Raw genomic sequence first — 26,632 nt, 5'->3', positions numbered from 1 at the left:
TGTTTCATTTAGGGGTTTTTGTAAGCCCAAACTGATTTCTCAATTTTGAGTGAACTAAACAAAATGAAAGAATAATATTCACTCTACACTTGCCAGGTAAATTGAAACCAGGAATAATGAAAGCAAAATTTCTGTACAGCAGCAATTGATATCTCAGATTTTGAAATAAATGCCAACACCAGCATTCAACCTACTGTAAATATAGAAAATACAAGTATTTAATAAACCACATCCCACTGTGATATTGTTGCAAAACTTGAGCTGACCTCAAGAGACAAAAATAGTTCTTCAATTCCATACATAATTAAGAAAACAGCAATATTTCAAGTAGTAGAATTTGACAGATCTCAATGAAATGGCATTTTGCAGTTACCCAACACCATGTGTTATATCTTGCAAAGTATTACATTTTGCTCACAACTTCAAATAAGCTGTCATGATTTCAAATGGGTTTCTTTTTCAAACTAGAAAGCATGCATTTTTTATTAATAATGTTTTTATTTATTCTGATTAACAATTTAGCCCTGTATTTAAGAAAAAATATATTTATAATTAATCATAAAGAAAAATGTGCAGATTTTATGAAGATTTGTGCAGAACAGTCTCCAGAGCATAGCAGCCCCACCAGCATTGTTTGCAATGCAATAGATGTAAACAATACAAAAAGTAAATAGACCTTCACAATGCTATTAATTTCATCAAGATCATACAACATCAATTCTTCAAAACAGCATAGGATTAGAAGGATTTTCATTGAAATATAAAACATTATTATAGCTGAGAACAATACATTTATTACTGTAGTATAAAAGTTTTATGTCCAGACAGCTCCAAAACTGTAGAAGCAAAAAAAGCACGACCTGCTTTTCTGTGTCTATCAGAACAATAAAAAGTCCCATATGGACTTTATATAGAAGGTTGTAGGGCCTCTTAACAAAACTGTATCATTTGGACACCTGAATTTGGAGTTAGGTCCCAGATACTCAGAGACGAGCATCAGCTTAGATCCCATGCATACTACCAGGGATAGTGAACTAAATAAATGTATAACACTTTGCACTTATTGAAGAGAAAGCCTAACTGTAATTGACATAAGAACCTTCTCACTGGCTGATAATGTCATTTGGTCCATAGCAGGGATTCTTTTTCTGTTCTTAAAACAGAGGCAAATAGAAATGGATTATTCTGAAATTATTCTGGCAGGAAGAGCCAAAGGAATGAAACACAAATGTAACAGCATGGAGGCTGCATATTATCTTTAGAATGCTCTGTGGAAACACAGATATTTACACTAGAATCAAGTAATACTGCATGGCATTTGATTACCTTTCCATAGATAGACTAGCTGCTACACGCTCAGGTACAAACACATACAGAATCACACAGACCAGGAACCACCGTTTCTCTGTTAGAAAAACAGGATGAAGGAGAAGGTTACAGAATGTGGTTAATGTCTCAAAACTACATCCCTGAGAGCACTGGAAACGAGAAATCTCTCCAAAGAAGCCCTAAGACCCCCATCAGTGACAGCATGAATGTAAGCCTGAACCACCTTTGCAGCAGAGCATTTCTCCATGGGGAGGGCAACCGAAGCTGTCTGAGGTGTATTCACTACATTTTAGTTTAGAAGCTGCTAGAATAATCACAAGGAGAGGCAGTAACCACTAGAGGATAATACAGATTACAAAATAATAACTCATAATTTACGTGCTTAAAATTAGATGGTATCAGCTGCTGCCCCAGTGTTGACTGAGTGATCCTGATGGATTTATGAGATGCAATGCTACAAACTGTTTCCTCCCAAGATTCCTCAGGCATATGTTTCTTTGCATACAGAATGGTCTCCGGCCACCAGATCTAGAGGAAAGCGCACATGAAGATGCTGCCTCTCATGTTTTCTGTAATATTCCTTTCTCCTCTGCCAATCACAAGGGAGAAAAGCCATAATTGTTTTATACATAGTTTAACCAGTTCTATTCCTTCTCTTCTCTACTAAAAGTCAAATATGGATCTGTAGAGTATGAATGTAAGGATGCTAGTTAATACTGGAAACATGGACCTCACTCAAACCACAGTGGCACTAACAGCTTCATTACAGTTTGATTCCTCTCAGTGAAGGTGTCTAAAAATTGTCAGATTAGAGCAACTATTCAGTGTAGTGTGGAAATTAGATGCTAATTAAGTTATCTGAATACCTGAACTTTTGCAACACAAAAGCTATAAAATAGATCAGCATTTTATTTACCAGTCATTAATAAGAGGTGAACAGCAGCTGAAATCACACTACGTTAATAAGGTCACAATTACAGTAATTTACTTTTGTACAAATTGAGCACAATCACACAGTATTTAAAACTGCATTATTGCCAGTCTTGGGAGCAAGGTGAAAACAGGATCTATACCTAGTGTCTGTTTTTCACAGGAAGTGAAAATGGCATGCACTGACACTAAAGGTATATATGCCTCACATGAGGTGCATGTGGACAGTCTCCCCCAGGAATATGGAGACTGAACACGTCATCTGCTTTTCTTAGCAAAGGCTGCAGTACCACATGGAGGAACTGCAAAAAGTCAAATTTAGCCACGTATCAGATTGTTTGCTGGCACAGGGCTAAGCTGTGGCTTCAGTCCTTTCGGCAGAGGGGAGGAGACAGGAGGGAGCCCCATCCAGTGCACACTGAAACAAGGGGATGCCCTTCCATGTTCATCAGCAAGACATGGAGCAGGTACTTCAGCAGGGAGTAAGAAGGAGTCTTAACACACTATCCAACTTCTTCCAGCCTCTCTGTCTTAGTCATTATTCATAACGACACCCTTTCTATTGCACTGTGTTTGTACACCTGAGGGGAAGATTAACTGGGAAACTGAAGCAGGGCTGCAGCTCCTTCCCCATCTTCCCTCTGACACTCAGTATGTGGCTAGTAATGCACATGCTCAACGTGCATGATTTTACCCTTTAGTCCTGCTATATCTGGCCCTACAATGAACCCAACAAAAAGAAAGATAGCATTTTTAGTTCTTGTTTTCTTTATTTTGTACATTTAACAAGGCTGTGTAGTCCATTACACTTCGTACCTAATGTGATTTTGAATTTCATTTTAAAAATATGTTTCAGGTTAATCCCACATGTTTAGTCATCTGGCAATGTTTTTTTTTGTCCTGGCAAGAACAGAAATGAAAATTTCTTGGCTGCTAAAATATTTTTTTCTTACTTTCTTTTTGGTTGCTTTCCTTTGCCTTATTATAACAGTAAATATTTGGCAAAAGGTTTGTGAGGGCAGTGCTTTGTTTTCAATATAGTACATGTGGGGATTTGACAGGTACTAGAAATCTTCAGCTTCCAGTTTTGTCAGTCTATTCTCAACTTTGTTTTTCTGGGCCTCAAACATCAGCATTAAAAAGTCAAGATTTACCAAGTTTTTAACAGAAATGGTGCATGCATGCAGCAAAAAAAATGGACATTTCATGTGTAATCATTCAGCAACCATTATGGGTATGAACTCTTTATTAGTATCCATCATAGGCAAGCATAGTTGTGCTGGTTTTGGCTGCAATATAGTTAAATTTCTTCATAGTATGGGGCTATGTACTGGATTTGTGCTGAAAACAGTGTTGGTAACACAGGGATGTTTTCATTACTGCTGAGCAGTGCTTACACAGAGCCAAGGGCTTTTCTGGTTCTCACCCCACCAGCGAACAGGCTGGGGGGGCACGAGGAGTTGGGGTTGGACACAGCCGGGACAGCTGACCCCAACTGACCCAAGGGGTATTCCACACCATAGGACATCATACTCAGCATATAAAGCTGGGGGAAGAAGGAGGAAGGGGGGGACATTTCAAGTGACGGTGTTTGTCTTCCCAAGTAACTGTTATGCATGATGGAGCCCTGCTTTCCTAGAGATGGCTGAACACCTGCCTGCTGATGGGAAGTGGTGAATGAATTCCTTGTTTTGCTTTGCTTTGCTTGCATGCACGGCTTTAAACTGTCATTATCTCAGCCCATGAGTTTTCTCACTTCTACCCTTCTGATTCTCTCCCTGATCCCACTGTGAGGGAGGTGAGCAAGCGGCTGCATGGTGCTCAGTTGCCAGCTGGGGTTAAACCACGACAACAGTGTATCATCTTAGAAGTGGCACGTAGCTTTCTCACAGAAGTCCCGCTAGTCCCTAGTGGGAGCTCCCTGGGTTTCCTCCAGTCAGCTCTTTCAGCAGGCCCATTCACGCTCACTGAAAAGCTGCGCCAGCTGCTGCTCCATGGGTAGGAACCTCTGTCAAAACCAATTTACAGAAGTGCCTGTATTCACGTGCTAGCATTGGATCCTCTACTTTATCTGGTAATTCTAAGAAATTTTAAACTGGCAGAAACATCAAGCCAACAAAATCACGATAATACTGTGCAGGTCATGCTGGTTTGTGTCTGAAGTATAGGCTTTGCTTTAGCTACAGTAAATGTAAAATAAAAATAAAAAACTGACAATACTGACTTATAATAAATAAGCAAAGGAAATGCTTGTCTCCTACCCATGGAAACAGAAGGGAAGCAGAAGCCACATTAGGTGACCAGGCTGGCTATCCTCTCTAGAAAGAAACAAGGCAGCCCCGGGTATTCCTGTTCTGGTTTGGCCAATCATCTTTGAAGGCCTTTTTGAAAATTAAGTGCTAGAAATTCATTGTCAAAACTACAATGATGTGTACTTAAATTTGAAATCACTTCATTGCAAAAGCATATATAGAAATACATTCTCTCTTCTGATAAGAAAAACAGGTGACACTTTTTTCTTCAGTTAATATTTTGACAAATGGCTTGCCTAAGGTAAGCTGAAAAGCAATCTGCCTGACAAGACTTAACTTTAGGTCCTGCAAGGGTTGGTGATGGAACAAAAAATAGCAGTAGCATCAGGAAATGGCATTGTCATAAGGGTGCAGAGAGAAATCCTGAGACAAGATCCCTGCACAAAAATAGAAGGCAGCACCGGCAAGCCTTGAAAAATATCCTGCACATATTGATAAAAAAGCCTTTAAAGTCATTCTTCTAAAAAATAAACTGAACTGACATAGCAAGTCATTATGATTTTTTCTTCACGGCCTTCCTCGATTTCCTTATGCACGAGATGAAACCAAACCCAAGGAACATGCAAAGAAGCAAAACCAGGATAATAGCTTTCCCTGTTTTGGTCTGGGGTTTCTTAGGAGGGGAGACTGCTATTTAACTCCCACACCACAGGAGGCAAGCATGTGAGAGCCAAGATATTTGATTTTTATGCAGGACATCATACTGTTGTTTTGTATGATTCTCTGTTCCCCCAAAACAGCTATCCACGTGCCCTGTTATTTTACCTCAGTATGTCACATAGCTTTGCCCCTGCAAAAACACTGGCAACTCTGAGCAGGAAAGTGGACAGGAGGTGGGACAGCACAGGCAGCACACTGTCGTGGTTTAACCCCAGCCAGCAACTAAACACCACGCAGCCGCTCACTCACTCCCCGCCCCCCCCAGTGGGATGGGGGAGAAAATCGGGAAAAGAAGCAAAACCCATGGGTTGAGATAAGAACGGTTTAATAGAACAGAAAAGAAGAAACTAATAATGATAACGATAACATTAATAAAATGACAACAGCAATAACAAAAGGATTGGAATGTACAAATGATGCGCAGTGCGATTGCTCACCACCTGCCGATCGACACCCAGCTAGTCCCCGAGCGGCGAATCCCCGACCCCACTTCCCAGTTCCTAAACTAGATGGGACGTCCCATGGTATGGAATACCCTGTTGGCCAGTTTGGGTCAGGTGCCCTGGCCGTGTCCTGTGCCAACTTCTTGTGCCCCTCCAGCCTTCTCACTGGCTGGGCATGAGAAGCTGAAAAATCCTTGACTTTAGACTAAACACTACTTAGCAACAACTGAAAACATCAGCATTATCAACATTCTTCTCATACCTAACTCAAAACATAGCACTGTACCAGCTACTAGGAAGACAATTAACTCTATCCCAGCTGAAACCAGGACACACGGCCACAGGATTTTAAGGATGGCTGCGCCCTGGTAAGGATCTCCAGTCTTTGCCCACACGTAATGACTGCTGTGGGTGGCACTTCTGCCTCTCCAAGCTGCCAGGGCTTGACCCCTACAGTGAAGAGAAGGTATTACCATACAGTGTTACTGCCCACAGAAAAATGTCATCAAATGTGTGAACACTGCCCAGCAAAGGCTTACTATGTGTGCTGTGACTGGTTAGGGGACTGGGGAAAGAGCAGGCTGAACAGCCACACTGATCTGCTTCTTATCCTCCTCTGCTTGCCACTGTGGGAATGACAGAGGTCCAGGATCAGTCCTCAGGTGTGCACTGGAGTATGGCATGAGGTTCCTCTGTGGTACAAACAAATTTATTTTCTGGAGTGATGCTTGCTTCCATGTTGTCATGTGGGCAAGGGAATTACTTGTTTCTTGAAGTCTGTTGGGGGGCAGGCTGTATGTATGGAAACGGAGATGTAACGTCAAAACCTCGCTCTGCCATGCAGGTCCAAAGACAGACCGAAGACACCTCAGCATTACTCAAGGGTGCTGCAATGGTGGGGTTGTTATTGTGTCCATTTCTCAGAGGCACCACTCAAGACACCCTTAGTGCACTGTGCAGTAAACGTGGTGTGCACTGTCAGAGAACTGACTTTGGAGGTTCACATTTGTACATGCTAATTATGTAAAAGCAGATCACATATATACTAGGAGCAGCTAGATCACTACTATATGATGCAAAAATTTTATCTCTTGAAGAGGTTAACTTTGGCTCCCACTTTCCAGGATCTAATGAATGATAAGAATTGGTGAGAAATGCATACCATGTCATTAAGCTCTCCTGAGTGACAAGCATTAATTACAAACAAAAATAAAACCAAGCCTACCCAGGCAAAGAACTGTTCTCTGCCATTATGAGGATGGAAGGAGCAAAGAATATCTTTCCACTTCTCACAACCACATAGCCATCCTACCAGAACAACAGTGATACATGCAGGCATGGGGGTTTCGGAGCCCCAGGTCACACCGTATGGACAGCGATGAAGCAAACCAGCATCCCCCTGTGCTGACTTCCAAACATTCAGCAACCTAACACAGCAATGTGAAAGCGACTTACAGCAGCAAGGGAACAGGCCTACAACCTGATCCAGGAAAAGTACCGTTAACTTTGGGTCTTTCTGTTGATTTCAAAGCAGGAAATTCTCTATGATGAGATCTTAAACCCTTTTACTGACATCTGGATGTGTTAGTGAAATCATTCCTATCAGTGTTTATCCCTGCTGAGACATAGTGATTAAGAAGCTGTGTTGGTCCATTTCCACAAAAAATCTCAAGGCATTATTACCACCTACTTGCTGTATTCATGCAACACTACTGTCACTGGTTTGCTAAAGCACAGGATTTATCTTTCAAGCAAATTCCTGGTTGAAAAATTAAGAGCACAATGGTACATAAAGGGTTTCCAAATTCCACAGTACTTCTGGTAATCAACATTCTGTGTACCTCTTTTTATTTCTCTCTAACCAGTCTGGGTCTCTGCTTTATACTCAATCCACTTTTATTGTGAGTCACATCAGATTAGAAATACATTCAACTATGAGAAAAATCTTCTGCAACTGATCCAAGAAGAAACAATAACAAAAACCCACGCATATTACACTTGGAGCCTCTTTAAAACTAAAAAACAAACAGAAACAATGCAAGACACTGAAAAATACTGACAGATTTCACTAAGGTCTTGTTTAGAAATGTACTGCAGCTGAAGACTCTTGTAGGATATCCTGTGGATGACACATAAGATTGTCAGTATAGGATAAAAAGCAGCCGGACCCATTGACCCCATGAGGCTTAGTTCTGTAGTTTTGCTAAACCATCTGTACTACATCAGTTACCCCTTCATCTCTATAAGTGCAATTGATTTGAGTTTTTTTTTAGTGAATGGACACTAACTGAATTTCTTAACTATGAGTATTGTAAAGCTTACCTACATAAGCCCCTCACTACAAGACAGACATTGAGGTGCTGGAGTGTGTCCAGAGAAGGGCAACGAAGCTGGTGAAGGGTCTAGAGCACAAGTCTTCTGAGGAGCGGCTGAGGGAGCTGGGGCTGTTTAGTCTGGAGAAAAGGAGGCTGAGGGGAGACCTGATCGCTCTCTACAACTACCTGAAAGGAGGTTGTAGTGAGGTGGGGGTCAGTCTCTTCTCCCAAGTATTAAGTGATAGGGCAAGAGGAGATGGCCTCAAGTTGCACCAGGGGAGGTTTAGATTGGAGACTGAGAAAAATTTCTTCACTGAAAGGGTTGTCAAGCATTGGAACAGGCTGCTGGGGGAAGTGATTGAGTCACGACCCTTAGAGGTATTTATAAGATGTGTAGATGTGGTGCTTTAGGGACATGGTTCAGTGGTGGACTTGCAGTGCTAGCTTTAAGGTTGGTCTCGACGATCCTAAGGGTCTCTTCCGACCTAAATGACTCTATGATTCTGGAACAAACTCATCACTGAACTCCTAAGCATTTTCTTTTATCCTGTATTAATTCATGTAAACTGTGAGCCAGACCCTGCTGCAGTAAGAGCTGATGGAATTTTTGTCATTGACTTCAGTGCAACAAAAGGCAAGACAGCTGTTTTTCAAGTTTTTCGTGGACCTAGTGTTTAATAAATATTTTTACACAGCCTAACATCATCGAGTCTCAATGCACAGCAGGGCTAAAATACATTGGCAGGAAGTTTGTACAGGAGGTAAAAGAGTGTCCTCCTGCACCATCTTCAAATATGCAGAGCTCTGACTGCCAAAGCAGAAATATGGGATGTTGGCCTTCAGAGCATGGGACACAGATCAAAAAGGAAGCATGAAACTGAAGATTACTCAAGTACAATAGGAAGCCTGAGATCATGTAGGATTTATTCACTACCAAAAGTATAAGAGCCAAACCCAAACTCCCAAAAGAATATCTAGCCAGTTTGACACCATAAACAGGACACTTCCTTAGCTTTGTAAACAGGAGATTGATTTGAAACAAACTGCCAAGTAACCTAACACAATCCAGTATTTTAGCCAAGAGATCCTCTCCAGAAGCAGTGATACAAGTGGTCTCCTTTATCCAAAATGTGGTATAATATAATCAACCTTATAAATATAATAGCAGGATTTTTGGAGGCAATTCTCAAATACAGCTTGAACTAACTAACTAAAAGGAGTACTACTAAATTTTCCTGCATTAGTGGGCAAATTCTTACTACAGAGAATGCCAACACAGAGCCTTCATGGTATTTCTTAGGACTCATTTAATATCCCAGTGTCAAATCCCTGCAGGTCCACAAAAGCCAGAGCAGGCAGAGGCAAACAGCCCTTCTCTAGGGTTGGGAACATGCTATGAACATTGAGAGCTAACTCAAGCTTTCTCAGCTGGGTAGGCAAAACTGAACGTTGCTACACAAGGAACAGAGGAGGAAGGCAAGGAGAAGGGACACAGCTGGGCCCAGAGATGTAGGAGAACCAGACTTCATGTTCCTGCTAGTGCTGCATGTGGGAAAAGGGGTGAGAGTGGGCAAGAGGGAGAGCAGGACAGAAGAGACAGGCAAAGCGACCACTGCTTCTGAGGCAGGATGTGTTCCACCCATCGCCACCCCTGTCAGCTGCAGTAGGTGCCATTACAGAATGGTTGAGGCTGGAAGGGAACTCTGGAGGTCATCATTATTGCTCTGGAGGCAACAAGGAGCTGGACATTTTGAAGCCTTTTGGAGTCTGATATTGCAGGCAGCTGCCTACTTTTTCTGTTTTCAGAGCCAGTCCTGTAAGATATTTTATTTGCTGTTAAAGAGATCAGTCTGTAATTTGCTGCAGATATATTTTAATACAAGCAAGACTATCCATACGAAAAGACTGCAGCATAAAATACATAAACTTCTGCTGCACCTTTTCTATATACACTATCATTAGAGGTATGAAATGAAAGCCATTCCCTGTCCTTCTAATTTACTGTTCCTCAAAGAACTTTTTTGCTGTATAAATAATACACATTTTGCAGATCTGTTTCTTTTACGCAATATTTACACCCACTCTAAAGGAGTTCCAGAAATGTAATGTAGTGAATTTGTGTATTATTTTTTGAAAGAATTTCTGCCTTCGATAATCCTTTTCCCTATAAGTTCCTTTTTACTTAATAAAAATTTTAATAACATGTAAATTACTTTCAGAACTTCCACTCACAACCTGGAAAACTGACAAACATTTTTAAACACAACTTGCTTTCAACCCAAATTCCATAAATTACATAGCTAACAACTTCATGTAAAGAGGATCTTAACTACCTTGAATAGTTAGGATCAAATATTTGTCTGACAGTTCATTGTTCAACCAGGACTTCAAAAAGTTACATTAAACCTGGGGGGGGGAGGGGGATTAGTATTCTAAAAAAAAATTCCCTGGGTACAATATTTTAATGATTTGAATGCTAATTTGGAAACAATTATATTAAGTGTACTTATACTCATTTCCCTGTCCTTATGTCCTCTGATTTATGTGCATATATAATATCCTACATGAAATAATATGTAAAAGATGCAATATGTATTTATTCTACATATCCGTGTACATAATATTCATGCCTATGATACATATGCATTATATTTTTATTTTAACAGAATATTTGACAAATATATTTGACAAAAACATAGTGACAAAGGATGAGGAAAAGGCTGACGTACTTAATGCCTTCTATGCCTCAGTCTTCAATAGTAAGACCAGTTGTTCTTCGGGTACCCAGCGCCCTGAGCTGGAAGACAGGGACGGGAAGCAGAAGGAAGCCCCCATAATCCAAGGGGAAATGGTGAGCAACCTGCTACACCTCTTAGACACACACACAAGTCTATGGGGCCAGATGGGATCCACCCAAGGGTACTGAGGGAGCTGACAGAAGTGCTCACCAAGCCGCTTGCCATCATTTACCAGCAGTCCTGGCTAACCAGGGAGGTCCCAGTTGACTGGAGGTTAGCAAATGTGATGCTCATCTACAAGAAGGGCCTGAAGGAAGATCCAGGGAACTCCTGGCCTGTCAGTCTGACCTCAGTGCCGGGAAAGATTATAGAGCAGATCATCTTGAGTGCCATCACACGACACATGCAGGACAACCAGGTGATCAGGCCCAGTCAGCATGGGTTTATGAAAGGCAGGTTCTGATCTCTCTCCTTCTATGACAAAGTGACCGGCTTCATGGATGAGGGAAAGGCTGTGGATGTTGTCTACCTGGATTTAGTAAAGGCTTTGACACTGTTTCCCACAGCATTCTCCTGGAGAAACTGGCTGCTCATGGCTTGGACAGGCATACTCTTTGCTGGGTAAAAAAATGGCTGGATGATTAAGCCCAAAGAGTGGAGGTGAATGGAGTTAAATCCAGCTGGCAGCCGGTCACAGGTGGTGTCCCTAGGGCTCAGTATTGGGGCCAGTTCTGTTTAGTATCTTTATCAATGATCTGGATGAGGGGATCAAGTGCACCCTCAGTAAGTTTGCAGACAACACCAAGTTGGGTGGGAGTGTTGGTCTGCTGGAGGGTAGGAAGGCTCCACAGAGGGATCTGGACAGGCTGGATCAATGGGCCGAGGCCAATTGTATGAGGTTCAGCAAGACCAAGTGCTGGGTCCTGCACTTGGGTCACAATAACCCCATGCAATGCTACAGCCTTGGCGAAAAGTGGCTAGAAAGCTGCCCAGCAGATAAAGGACCTGGGGGTGCTGGTCAACAACCAGGTGAATATGAGCCAGCAGTGTGCCCAGGTGGCCAAGAAGGCCAACAGCATCTTGGCTTGTATCAGAAATAGTGTGGCCAGCAGGAGCAGGGAGGTGCTTGTCCCCTGTACTGGGCACTGGTGAGGCTGCACCTCGAGTCCTGTGTTCAGTTTTGGGCCCCTCACTACAGGAAAGACATTGAGGTGCTGGAACGTGTCCAGAGAAGGGCAACCAAGTTGGTGAGGGGCCTGGAGCACAAGTCTTATGAGAAGCAGCTGAGGGAACTGGGGTTGTTTAGCCTGGAGAAAAGGAGGCTGAGGGGAGACCTTATCACTCTACAACTATCTGAAAGGAGGTTGTAGAAAGGTGGGGGTCGGTCTCTTCTCCCAAGTATCAAGTGATAGGATGAGAGGAAACGGCCTCAAGTTGCACCAGGGGAGGTTTAGATTGGAGACTGAGAAAAATTTCTTCACTGAAAGGGTTGTCAAGCATTGGAACAGGCTGCTGGGGGAAGCAGTTGAGTCACCACCCCTGGAGGTATTTATAAGACATGTAGATGTGGTGCTTAGGGAGATGGTTTAGTGGTGGACTTGGCAGTATTAGGTTTATGGTTGTACTGAATGATCTAAAGTTCTTTCCCAACCTAAAAAATTCTATGATTCAATGATTCCAAATTTTGCAAATACTTGTACTTTTGGTTCATTGTAAGCTATAGTTAGTTTTACTCGGCATCATCTCACTTATATATAAGCTATTCGAGCTTATATAAGTATATTTTATCTTGTAGGACTGAGTCCCTTAACTTTAATGGAATTATAAAGATGCTGAAAGTTAAGGACATGGAGAATGTTATTGCACTAACGATTCCCTGTGAGTTTCCTATTTATGCCTATTCCTAGGTGTTTCATAAAACACAGCCTTTCTGTGGGATCACAGTGGAAAAAAAAAATATTATTTTAGAATTTTCAGCAGTGTTCAGTTTCTAATAATCAAGGCAAAACAATTATCAAGTTTTTTCTGCAAGCCTTTTAAGAATTAGCTGGCCTAATTAAGTTTCATTCAAATACATTTGAAAAAAAAGAATCAAGAAGTGTTGAGAGACTGGCTGGAGAGTTTATAGTGACTTCCACTAAATGATATACATCTGCCTGATAAAACATGTTTCAAAGCTCCTTTGGAGAATTATTCCATGCTGTTTGCTGCTGAGTCAGGGTTGGAATTCTCGTTCAATATCCTTTGATACTTCAGTCCAAATAGTTAATTATACAGATAAGAGAATCATCAAAGTTAAACAATTGTAGACCAAAGTGCATTACTACAGGTAAATTACTAAGGTGGTTTTTTTTATCTGATGAAGACTGAAATACACTTTTTTTTTTACAAAACCTCCAAAAACAATCAGGAAAATAAGCTTATAAAAGCAAATTTATTTTAGCTATTTTCCAGTTGACACAATTTTATGTTACCAGAGTCCTTTAAAAAACCATGTATACAAGCCTATTATAAAATAACTCAAGAAGTGCATTCCAAACCTGAGGTTCTTATACCACTACTGATACAACAGCCATTACTAAGTGGTATGAAAAACACCCCAAAAGCAGACAGTTAACACCTGTTTGGTGAGAGAATACTGCCCAAATCATCAAATGCTCTTCCCTGTGCTTAGGCACAGGCCAACACAGGGAAGGGGAGGGTAGAGTTAATGGCACACATCCCTTTGGACAGGCCATCAAAGAGCCAAAAGCTGTTATCGTTTCCCCAGAATGGTAAAGTACAATTTTTCTTTGTATTTTGGTGGTTAACAAGCAAACCAAAGTTTAGAAATTCCACATTTATTTTGATTGATAATGAAAACCACAAGAGCCCAGAAACTTATCTCAAGTCGTCTGATGTTATGGTTACAAACCCACATCAAAAGATACTGATTCCATGGCATTCTGTTGTTTACATACTGAAATGATTTGACACTATGCTGTCTGTTCTGCCTTTTCTTTAAACTTTAGATTTTACAGGTTAAAACATGTATAGTGATGCTTAGTCTGAGTATACAGACTAGGCATACTTTCCTAGATTGCGCATTCATACCGATGTTTGTTCAATAACAGATAAGAACGAGCAATTGATGTTTCAGCTAGACACCATACAGTAAATAATATTACTTAGCATTTTTCATCTCCACTTTTGATCTCCAAGTACACATAAACAACCAAAATAGCAGAAACAAAATATCAGACTTCTTCTAATTAGGCAGTATTACCTGTATACTGCAAATTGGGAAACCGAGGCAAAGAGAACAATGGAAGCATCTGAAAGCTCTCTCTGTGTGATATTCTGACAAACTTCAAATGACTTAACAGGTAATGGCATTAATAAACACTTTAAGTAAATACTACTACATGTGCTATAAATATGGCTGGCATCTCCAGGACACTCTAAAAAATTGATTAGTGTTACACTGGACAGCTGAGTCATCAATGCCCGTCCTTCCACCAGGACAAGAGGATGTCTTGTAAGCAGGTTATTTATATTCTTAATATCTTCAGCAGGAAGTACAGGCTGGTTAGGTTTGGTAGTCATTAAATGGCACTTTTTTTGTATGTGCTGCCCTTCATCTATAGATTTCTTCCCAGAGCAACCTCAGTCTTCAGTAAGAGCAATTACAAATAGGCCAACCTCCTTTAGCCTATAAGAAGAAAGATAATCTCAAATCGCGCACAGTGCAAAGGTTTGTTTTGGCCGGAAGCAATACCAAGCCTCCATATTAAAGCTCTGTGTATGCAGTATCACTAGTTTATCCTGCTTGGAGGTAACAGAAAACTGGAATCCAAAGGATTGCTTTCTTTTTTAATGAAATGTGCAGGTGGTCTTGGACTTGCCAAGATACAGTATTTTTTTAAAGAGCTGAACAGACCTTGCTTCCTCTTCAGTATCTCTCTTAATTCCACAACATAATAATCATGATCATCAACCCAGGACATAATATTAAATCAGTTTTTATCCTTGCTGCACGCTTTGAGAGAGACTGTCGGAACATATTAGTCTCAGTGTATTGTGTGCTCTTAGATCCTCTTCCATATCATCATATCTGCAAATATTTACAATGCAAAAAATACTGTCTCGCTCAGCAATGCAACCCACATGTCTTTAATGCTATTCTGTATCAGTGCTGCAAACCAAAACAAGACACAAACACCACTGAAAATTAGACAGAAATACTTATAGTGGCCTGCAGCCAACTATGGTCTAAGCACTTTGCTTGTGAGCTCGTTGCATGCAACATTTGGAATACAGCTCATAACCTTTGGCTGCACAAATATAGACCTTTAGTCAACAAACTCAAGCAACAGTTTGGTTCCTTTGACTAAAATCAGGACCATCAGCAGCTTATCTGCTTCAGCTGTTGTGACCCGATGGCCAGCTCCACTGACCATACCAGAACACACCATCCTTTACAGCCAAAAAGCAAGAGGATTTGCAAGCACAAGGAGGGAGCAAGGCTGCAGTGTGCTAAGGGTTTGCATGTGGTCTTCCTAAAAGTGTGTTTGGAGTTTGACTTGGAAGGAAGCTGGCTTAGCTTAGTTCAGTGATGGTGTCAGTTCTTCTATGAAGTTTAAGATGACAGGCTAACAAGTCATGAGGCTTGATAAAATACACAATATTTTTAAAGGATGAAACGGAAATAATGCATGTATGCTTTTATTATGAACACATATATTTTTATCACATTAAATTTGGTTTCTGAGACAGAAGGAACTGCAATTCTGTCTTGTTTCCAGACTCATAATCGCAATTCTAAGAAAAGGCCTCTTCGCCTTCTCTCTGCCTTCTTTCAGTGACTAGGAAAGGCAGAGAATTAAGTTCAATATGGCTCCAAAGCTGAAACAAAAACATCTTCCTAAAACAACTGTATACCCATTATACACATTGTATACATGCTGAAAAATAAACACTGGCAAATACAGAGTACAATCTTGGAAATGGCTCAAGTGACTGGGTTTTTGAAAAGGGTTTATAAAATATATAAATTCTGGCAACTGGAAGATGTTAACTTGAAGACTGAACTTAACCTTGTTCATTTTCAGGGAGAATATCTTGCATTTCACTCCGCAAGAGGGTACACTGCAACGTGCAAAAGCAGGTCCTCCCACATGAAGTTGGAACACAACAGGTTGCTCCCCAACCGGAGGCTCATCGCCCTTCCCAAACCGAAAGACCTGGTTATCTTTAATCACAAACAAGTGGATTCCAAAGGCGAATTTCAGCGGTGCTGTTTTCATGCAGCCTCCGCATTCATTCCCCACAGGGCCACGGCACGCCGCCACGCCGACCGCTCACTTGAGGCACGTGCGTCCCGCGCAGCTGTACCGCAGACCGCCGACGGCACCTCAGCTCTCCAGGATATACATCCCCTGCCGGCCGCTCGCAGCGGGAAACGCACCAGCGCTCAAACACGACGACTGAAGCCGCTCTTTGGGCTGTGTCTGCAAGCCCGCAGCCACCCTCCCTGGTGCCCACCATCGCTGGGCATCCTACTCCTGCCAACGGTGCGGCGGGCAGAAGGGACGAGGCCAGTCCTCGCGGGGCATTGCCCAGCAGACCCGGGCGAGCGCCCGGCCCTGGGCCCAGACCCTCCCGCCAAGGCGGCCCTCCACGCGGAGGACGGCTCCCCGAGCGCCGTTACAGGAGCCGAAAGCGGCCAAAGGCCGCAGCGCGGCTCCCGCCGAGCACCCCTGAGGCGGCGGCGGCGCCGCCCGCGCCCCGCCCCGAGGCCCAACGGCCGCCGCCCGCGCGTCCTCCCTCGCCCACCACACGGCGCCCCCGGGGGCGACACGGCGGCGGCCCCGCTCGGGCCGGCGCCGCCACAAACTCGCCGCCCTCCCCGCACTGCCCCCGGCGTCGGCACCGCAAAGGGACGCAGACGAGACGGGGCCCGCGGGTGCCGAGGGGCGCCGGGCGGGGCCCTCCGCGGCAGCTGGGACAGGGCACCCCGCGCCGTCAGGGGCAAGGTGCCGCCCGCAGCCCGGAGGGGACGCGGGGAGCGCCGCCGGCTCCCAGGAAGCCTCCCCGAAGTTGCCCTGAGAAGTTTGGGACCGCCCGCAGGAGCAGCCGCCGGGCAGAGCCGCCCCCTCAGCCCACACCTCCCTCCCTCCGCCTGGCCGCACGGTCCCGGGCCGACCCCCGCCGGCCGCCGAGGACCGGCCCCCGCGCCCCGGCTGGCCCCGCCGGCCTCTCAGGGACGGGACCCCCGCCCGGGCAGAACGCCGCCGGCCTCTGGGGAAGGGGGGACGGCAGCCCCCGGGGCGCGCTCCGGGCTCGGGGCTTCCTCTGCAAGTGCAGCCCCTGGCAATAAAGAAGACGGAGAGACGCTTACCATCTCGCCTGATATTCGAGGACCGCAAGGCTTTTATAGATCCGCTCTGGGCAGGGGCAGTGGTGCCCTGACGGCTGCAAAAGTTCGCACAGACGACAGCGTAGAGGAGGAGGAGGATGAGCAGTTGCATTGGGATCCGCTGTGAACGGGACCGTGTCTCTGCAAAGAAACCCGGCTCTCCCCACCCAGGGTGCTTCCCTCTCTCGTGTTCTCTCCCCCTTCCCGGACTTTTTGGTTGTTGTTGTTGCGGGTTGCTTGCGTGTTTGGGGGAGTTGTATGCAGGGAAGAAAAGAAAAAAAAAAGCACACAAAACCCCCGAAAAAAAAACAAAAAAACCACACCACCCGAAACAGCAGTCACGGCTGCCGAGTTACTCTCCGAGCTGGCCCCAAACTTCCTGCATGCTGAACTTTCTGCTGCCTTTCTGGGGCCGGCCAAACCCGGCAAAGGTGAGAAATCCCCGGGCCGGGACCGCCGCCCCCTCCCCTCGGCCGGCAGCGCCGTGCCCCACGTCGCAGGCGGGGGGGCTGCCGCTGCCGCAGCCGCGCTCCCCTGCGGCCGCCGCGGCGCAGCTCCGCGCCCCGCTGCCGGGCTGCGCCCGCCGCCTCCCACCGCCGCCGCGCCGCGCCGCTCCGCTCGGCAGGAGCCGCCGCTGGGGTCTGGAGCGGCGGGAGCGCTCCGCGCTCCGCGGAAAGGGGGCCGGGGGGGAGAGGCGGCCGGGGGGAAGGGGGCGGCCCGGGGGCAGGGAGGGAGGCGGGCGGGAGCGGCCGGCGCCGGGGAGGCAGGGAGCGGTGCCCGGGTCCTCCGTGAGCTACCGGCCGCGCCGTCTCCAGCCCGGGCAGAAAGTGGCAGGAGGGGTGGTGCGAGGGGGGGGCTGGCCCCGGTGCGGAGTGAACCTGCCCTGCCGGCACCGCGGGGCACCCGGCGGGTGGGTCCGGTGGGAGCCGTGTGCCGGGGGCTCCCCGCCAGCAAAGAGACCACGCACCCGTCACCCTCGGGCCCGCAGTGGCCGCGTAAAGGTTATCCGTTGGCCTGGAATGACTCAAATCACTGAGTTGCACCAGGGTCTGTGTGGAGACTTAGTGGAATAACTGGAGAAAACACATTGGCTGCAGAAAGCCGGCAGCTGTCCCTGGGAGAAATATGTGGGCTCTTCTGTCATGCCAAGCACTGTCCAAAGCTTCTCATAAAAAGTTAATTCCTACTAATTTAGACCGTCATTAAGTTGGGTCTGGTATTAAAAGATTGTATTGCTGCCTGGGAGAGTTCAGGTCTAAACCAAAGGCATGTGAGGATTGTGATCAGATTGCTGCTTTAATACTCTTTTTCCTTCCATTAGCTGCAATGAAAATAATCAAGTGAAGACGTAGAAAAAACAATCAGGTTTTAACAGTTCTCTAATAAATTCTTACCTACTCAGTTTATTGCTTAAGGCATTTTATATAGCCTTAGCCAGTCTGACAAATTGTAACATGCTGCCGGACCTTTAACAACATGAAACACCACCTCACTAGCAGAAGCAAAATGTCAATATAGTGCTGTATGAGGAATATTGGATGAGTCCTGCTACACTCAGAAGGCTGCCTCTGGCTGTATGAAACATTTTCTCCAAGAGCATGTTAGGATGACAATGGGACTGAAACATCTTGTATGTCTTAAGGAACCAGTAGGGTGCAATTCTGTTATGCATAATTCATGGTTCTTTATCCCTTTCATGTTCCCCAAAACCGACAGCGAACCTAATCCTGCTCCCATGTGGTAGATAATGGAAAGGCTCCAACAGTGCTTCATTTGTGAGCAGATGTGCCTATATTTTACGTGCCCATTTCAGGGGGGAAACTGGGCAAACAGAGGGAAGGTGGCCAACCCAATCATCCTAATAGAAGCAGAAAGTCAAATAGAGGACATACAGCAAATGAAGACAGGGGGAGCTGTGAAGATGTGTTCTGTTCATCCAGTCAATGTGTCTGTCTCTTTCCAATTACATTACAAGGAAGTGGCAGAAAATGTCAATAGGATCCCAGCTACCTAGCTCTCTTCTGAGTGCAGGTACCTGGTAAGATAAAAGGAGGTGGTCAATACCCTGGCCTTACCACAACCCCCGTGGTGAAGTCTTTCCTTTCGCAGTGTCCTGAGGCCCTCATTCACTCTTAGACTTAGGGAGCTAGAACTTGTAATTGCTTCCCCTTGGGGGCGTGCAGTGGCCATTTTAAGGCGGTGGAGGATGAAGAGAAGGAAGGACAGATTATCTTCCATCCAGAAGGCAGACAAAAGGTGTTTTGACAGTATCTGAGCAGTTATATAATTCAGTCAAGAAAGGGCACTGTTTCCAAGGCTGTTTCTGTACCCGGCTTCACCTGTATAAATTTTCTTATATAAAATTCATATACCTTCCTAAGAGCTGTGTCTGGAGCTAGAGTCATGCGGTGTCTTTCTGGCCCCATGCCTGCCTGGCTGCACAGGTCCAGCTTTGACACAAGAGTGGAACAGGCTTTCACCTAAAACACTCCACAGCTGTTTGGCTGATGTGCTCCCTGGCTTGATATAGACTGTAAATTTAAACTTCCTCAAGCTGACCCAGCTACAGAACTGAGGTTTTTCTCAGCATTTTTTTTTTTTTAAAGAAGTACATGCTGCTCGTGATGATGATATGAAAAATAAGATTAAATTCCTGTTTCTGCAGCAGAGGTACTTGTTGCTTAGAGAACTCTAAAGCAAAACAGCATGGGGCCTCATAAATTAGTGATGAAAACAGGAAAGTGGATTCCACCACCAGTGGCTTTGGTATGTATCAAGAGGAACTGTGTATAACTCCTATCATATGCTTATGGTACATTTCTATTCCTCCCTGTACAAAGCATGAGAAGCTGCCATCTTTGTTCTAAAGCCAAAAATATTCTTGTAGCAGAAGGGATGAGTCTTTTCCTCAAGTCAGAAAACAACGAGGGAATATTACTCTGGGGTTCCAAACACAGGCCTCACTCTATCAATTATCAGGTATTTACTTTAGCCCCAATATAAAAAAATCCCAGATTTTTCCATTTGACGTACAGGTGTACAGAAAGATTTTGAGATAGAGCACCAAGACTGACATGCATTGGTAGACCTTTGTAGAAAAGGTCTGCATTCCAATGGCTGTTGCTGCAGCTTTTCAATTCACTTTAAAAAGCACTAAACCCACTACAAAACAAAACAGTATCTTTATAATAAGGTGTCATAGAACCCCATGTCAAAGCGTGAGAAGTTTGGATTATGCTCAGACAGTTTTATGAGCAGATGACTGGATCTTCAGTTTCTGGAGACCATTCTAGTACATTGGCTAATCTGTATTCTAAGGGTCTGGGGCAATTTAAAGCATCAGGTGATTTCTATATGAAGACCTACAGCAAATCATGGTTACTGCATAAAAGGACATACTGATGTATAAGTGTGATGACCTAGGTAATTACAAATCTGTCAGCCTGACTAAGTTCTTGATAAAATAATGTAACAGTTGATATAAGACTCAATTAATACAAATTAAAAGGAAAATAATATAATTAATGCTAATCAACCTGGAAAATCTTATCATGCTAACTTGGAAATCTGGTTGACAAACAGAATAACATCAAATTACAGCTTTCATAAAGCCTTTGACTTGGTACCACACAATTTAAATCATACAAAATGAAAGTCATGCATACTAGATGTTTTCAAAACTCATTAAATGACAGGTTTAAAAATGTTGACTAAAAAGGGAAACATTATAAAATGGATTCTTTTTGAGGGCGCGCCACTTTAGCTAATTTTTGCTTCTGCATTGATTTGCAATTCCAGCAATGACCTGGGAAAAATTCAGCCATTACTCATGACATTTGTAGATGACAAAAATCTTGGGGGAGTAATAGGCTGATTTATAGTAATGGTGTTATATGGAGATAGACATGTAGATACCGGGTAGAACTGTAAAGCTGAGCCCTGGCATAGCTTATGCTTTAAAATAGCCAATGGCAGCACTACTGAGTTTTTTGTGGCATCCATCTCACCTCATTGAGTCCTTTGAAAGTGGCTGGTGTAAGCCAGTCACACAGGTTCTCATTGTTCATTGGGAGAATTGGATACCCATCAGAGGGCACTCTAGCCCAGCGGTTTTAGGCAGTTGTGCTGGGATGGGATAAATTGTTTTCTGGAAGGTCCACTTTCTTTCCACTGGCTATGGAGAGAGCATAGGGAACAAATACATTTATAGTTACTAGATAAAGTAGTTAATCCTAGAAAGCACTGATGCAGAAAAAATTACAGGGGTGGATTATCAAGGAAGTCAATGGGCTGTAGCCCCCTCTGTTATAATTTGTTGGCTGGGAGATGCTCCAGTGTCATGTAGATTGTCTGTGGAGCACAGATGTGATGTGTGTCCACCCCTCAGAACATTGGAAATATGGTGGTTAAGTAGCAAAACCAAAGACCTTTGTGCGTTACCACTGGGATCCTTGAATATTTGCTTAAAGAGGGGAATATCAATTGGAGTAGGAACATTATGCTTTCTTCTGTTATTAGACTGCTGCATCAAGTTCCTGTGAATATAGTCTAAAAAAGGACCATAATAAAGTGAAAAACACTGAAAGGAAAATGACAGGATTGGTTAGAGTTTGAGAAACATGCTATTCAGAGAAGAGCTTAAAAATCACAAGATGTTTAGCTTGTCAAGGAGAAAATCAGAGGGGTCACAGCTACCTCCTGGAGGTAGGATATTGATTCTAGAAGGCTATTCTGTCTAGTGGACAATGACATATCAAGGTGAAAGTTCCAGTTAGACAAATTAAAATTAGAAGTAACAGGCATACTTTTCAGTATGGAAAGCTATGGAAGTATCAAAGTTGTATATTCTTCATCACTGAAAACTTGAAAGGCAAGATTTGATGTTTTCCTAAAATGAATCAAGTGGTTTCAAGGTGTACTTAGGAACTCGTGGGGTCTATTGATCTCTTCTAAAAGGTCTATAAAGGTGACAGAGAAAAGCATGTTCATATGTACCATACTACAAGCCACAGATGAAGTTTCTAAGTGGTTCTGCAGTTTATTAGAAAACGACAACTAATAAAATGTACCTCCAGGGATTAATTCAGGGCAGCACTGTGATTTCTGTTATATAGGCAGGCAAGCAAGTGATGGCAACAGCCCCATCCCCAAGTTTATAATCTGTGAATGATGTGAAAATGGGCAGAGGTGCATAGAGAGGATGGAGAAACATCTCACAATTGCTAAAATATATGTCTTAAGTAAATGAATGTAACAATGATGGCAGACCAAAACAATGCAAGGAAAAGGTAGACCAAAGCCATTATATGTCTGGAATTAGAAAATAGGGGCAGAGTCGTGTTTTGCTAAGAAAATCACAATACCCCACAGGCAGCAAGACACCAAGAAAAGAAGAGCCACACAGTGATCCATGGCCCAGATTTACTATCTGAGCTACAGGCAGCAGTTCAACAACATACAATGAAAATCCCCATTGAACCTGATCACTTTAGGTGTTGAGATTATCAAACACAAGCTCAAGAACTGCTGCCTGGTATCACTACAAACTTGGCATTGATTCGTGGGAACTCATGTTAAAACACTGTGAACATTAGATCTGGGCCACAGACCTGCAACTGGTGCTGCTGTTTGTCCTGCTCCAACAGCCAGCTGTGCATGCTCGCTTGTCTCGCCCATTCTTGAAAACAGCTGCAGGCAGCTTTGATTTATCCAGTCTTTCAGTTTTCCCTCTTGTGTCTGCACTGCTACAGGATGCTGTGCCCTTCTCCCTTTCAATGTACACCTGCATACCTTCCCAACTGTTAAATGACTTTTGCTGGCTGTACGTAACTTTTGGCTAGTTCTCCACTGCAAGCGTGTATTGAGTTTGTGTGGCAAGGTTTTGGTAGTGGGGTGGCTACAGGGGTGGCTTCTGTGAGAAGCTGCTGGAAGCTTCCCCTATGTCTGACAGAGTCAATGCCAGGAGACTCCAAGATGGACCCACTGCTGGCCAAGGCTGAGCCTATCAGTGACAGTGGTAGTGCCTTGGGGATAACAGGTTTAAGAAGGGGAAAAAAATGTGCACAATTGCAACTGCAGCAGAAGAGAGGAGTGAGAATATGTGAGAGAAACAACTCTGTGGACACCAAGGTCAGTGAAGAAGAAGGGGGAGGAGATGCTCCAGGCGCCAGAGCAGAGATTCCCCTGCAGCCTGTGGGGAAGACCACAGTGAGGCAGTCTGTCCCCCTGCAGCCCATGGAGGACCACAGTGGAGCAAATATCCACCTGCAGCCCATGGAGGACCCTACGCTGGAGCAGGTGGGTGCCCGAAGGAGGCTGTGACCCCATGGGAACCCCACACTGGAGCAGGCTCCTGGCAGGACCTGTGGAGAGAGAAGTCCAGGCTGGAGCAGGCTTGCTGGCAGGACTTCTGACCCTGTGGGGGACCCACACTGGAGCAGTCTGTGCCTGAAGGACTGCAGCCCGTTGAAGGCACCCACGCTGGAGCAGTTCATGAAGAACTGCAGCCCATGGGAAGGACTCACGTTGGAGAAATTCATGGAGAACTGTCTCCCTTTGGAGGGACCCCACACTGGAGCAGGGGAAGAGTGAGGAGTCATGCCCCTGAGGAGGAAGGAGCAGCAGAGACAATGTGTCATGAACTGACCCCAACCCCCATTCCCTGTCCCCCTGCGCTGCTACGGGGGGAGGAGGTAGAGAAAATTGGGAGTAAAGCTAAGCCTGGGAAGAAGGGAGGGGCGGGGGGAAGGTGTTTTTAAGGTTTGGTTTTATTTCTCATTACCCTACTCTAATTTGATTGGTAATAAATTAAATTAATTCTTTCTCCAAGTCAAGTCTGTTTTGCCCATGATGGTCATTGGTAAATGATCTCTCCCTATCCTTATCTTGACCCACGACATTTTTGTTATATTTTTTCTCTCCTCTGTCCAGCTGAGAAGGGGAGTGATAGAGCAGCTTTGGTGGGCACCTGGCATCCAGCCAGGGTCAGCCCACCACAGTCCTTTTAAGGTGCCCAATGTGGGGCATAAGGAATTCAAGATAAGGATAGTAATTGTAGAGGTAGCAGGCAAAACATGGACTGAACACAGCTAGAGAGTGAGAAGTGGAATGATCATGGGGAACTTCTGTTGTTGTAATTGTGGTGAAGGGACGAGGGGTGGATTGTGTGTAAATTGTCCACTTTTCCACACCACAAAGTGTTAGAGACAAATATCGCACCACTGACATGCACATAGGAAGGGAAAGAAAAAGGATGTCCCAAGTTGAACACGTTCATTTATTACATTTTGAGAAACTGCTATAATCACTCTGACTCTCCCACTGGTACCTACCGTCAGGGCCAACTGACATGTAGTGTGCATGAAATATTCAGAGTCATGCTTCCAAAAAATGAGTATAAATGAAAAAAGAAATGTTGCCTTCCTGAGGTTAAGTAGGATTTCTTTTCCCCATCTATATAAGTAGAACCAGCATTTAGATTTAAATTCAGGTTTAAAAATAATGGACTATGCCTTCTCATAAGTTTTTCTTAATAAGAAAATAATACCTTCAAAAAGACTACATTTCTTCTGTATCCCAATTCCCAGGTTCATCAATTTAAAGGATAGAAGAGACCTTTCTGACATGATATAGTTTGACTTCTTGCATAAATAAGCCACAGCATTTTGCTGTGTGACCTCCTGCTTTGATTTCTCAAGAGTTAGCATAGTATCTTTTAGAAAGAAAGACCAAAACTTGATTTTAAAACAGGAGAAAACTCAATTTTACAGTATCTTGAGGCAGAGAATCCCCCACCATCAATGTTAAGTAATTAAAGTGATTAATGACAATTTTACAGATATGGGTTTTTTTCCCTTTGGAACTTGTACTGTGTATGAACAGTAACAGTTATCAGGATCCTCTGCTTCGTCTTTCAATATATTTGGATACAAGGAATCTGAACCTACTACTCTGGACTTTGCAAAACAGCTGTCCTCAAACCACAGTAACTGCTACCTAACCACTGTTGTTATTTCTGCAATCAATTACTTTGCACCTGTCAAAATGAGGTCAGATTTTGTTTGTCTTGGATATAATATATTTGAGTTAGAAAACTGTCACCTAGAATTTTAGAGAAATTCTAGGAATGTTTTATTACTGGTAGCCTGAGATCTCTAGGATCAGAGGTGTCAGACTGAAATTTCCCATGATAATTCATGCTTTCTGTCTGCACATTGTAGATATTACTTAAGAAATAAAGCATCCAGTTTTAGTATGACAGAGAACAGTATGGTGTAGGTTCCTCTGTGTGTAATCCTGCCCAGACACTCCCTCTGAACTGCTCTCTGTTCTCTCCTCTGGGACAGGAAGCATTTTCATTCTCTTGTCTTCAGCATTTTCCTTCTCCAGCACATTTTCAGCATGGGAACACTCTAAAATTCTGTAAATTATTATCCTGTGAACAACTTAAAGCATACCATCTGAACAATGTTGTAAAGACTGAAATGCACCTCGATGCCGAACCCTCAGGGCAGAGTAACTTGGGTCTTGGCACCACAAAGATGGCACATGAATTTCTTGCAATCTACTGTTTTGCAGTTTGTGCTCAATGAGAAAATATGTAAGAGATCACATGTGTTCCTTTGTCGATTAAAGGTTCCCTCTCAGTTTCCTGGGAGCTGAAGTTCTGATCACCCATCACACTCATGTGTCCTATACAAAGTCCTCTATTCAGCCATCTAGATCATCAGAAGTTTATGTAATATTTTCAGGATTTTATAAGGACTGAAACTTCTAGTTATGAAAAATTTTTCCTTGTCCTCCTGAGTTACATCCTCCTGAGTTACAGCTTGCATTTAATACTTTGTCTTCAGTTTTACAGAACACCACTTACTCATCTTGTCAACAGTGTTTCAAAACTGCTGAGCCATGACTCTGGGCTTTTTTTTTTTCTTTCCTTCATGGGTGATTTCATTCCTCTTTGAGGTTTGGGTGCACATGTGCAATGGAGATACTTACTAAATCCGATTGACCAAAAACCTCAGCCTTGTTTTTTTCTGTTCTTCTTTCCCACTCAAGAATTTTCCAACACCATTTTACAAAGAGGGAAATTTCTGGCTTGCAGTAAGAAATGTGCAATGCAAGATGGAGAACCATTTTTCCATTGCTCACCATCTTAGTACCGTGTGTAGTTTTGTGCTTGGAAAGCAAATTTGTCATACTTCCTCTTGACATGCCTATATTTCACAGATATAGCAAAATGAGGCCTTTTCAGTCATTTCAGAATCAATAAGTAGATACCATTAAATGGACAAATCCAGAACATGTCAGAAATTCAAAAATCTGAGGTTCAAAACTCTGCCTCCTGGAGCTTGTATCATGTAATCATACAATGTTTTGTGTTGGAAGGGACCTTCAAAGATCATCTAGTCCAATCCCTGGGCCATGGGAAGGATATCTTTCACTAGATCAGGTTGCTCAAAGCCCCGTCCAATGTGACCTTGAACATTTCTGATGATAGGGCATCCAC

At 43.8% G+C, this 26,632-nt stretch overlaps 1 protein-coding gene across 5 annotated transcripts in view; it reads right to left on the bottom strand.

Annotated features, from left to right (window-relative positions):
• Window positions 1-18,760, bottom strand: part of PDGFD (platelet derived growth factor D) — a 148,560-nt gene extending 129,800 nt beyond the window's left edge. The window contains exons 1-2 of one of the 5 annotated variants that reach the window (XR_012653429.1): window positions 15,803-18,760; window positions 14,378-14,418 (exon numbers count right to left, since the gene is read on the bottom strand). Coding sequence is in view for 4 of the 5 variants with exons in the window: in XM_075050023.1 (XP_074906124.1) it covers window positions 17,107-17,236 (130 nt within the window). In the remaining variant the exon portion in view is untranslated. Of the gene's footprint in view, window positions 1-14,377; window positions 14,419-15,802 lie in introns of those variants that run through there. The other 4 variants (XM_075050023.1, XM_075050022.1, XM_075050025.1 and 1 more) reach the window with 4 other exon arrangements.
• Between the last annotated feature and the right edge of the window lie 7,872 nt (window positions 18,761-26,632).

Source organism: Buteo buteo, chromosome 18, assembly GCF_964188355.1.
Source record: "Buteo buteo chromosome 18, bButBut1.hap1.1, whole genome shotgun sequence".
Taxonomy (NCBI): Eukaryota; Metazoa; Chordata; class Aves; order Accipitriformes; family Accipitridae; genus Buteo; species Buteo buteo.
This window is presented reverse-complemented; position numbering and strand designations above follow the sequence as displayed.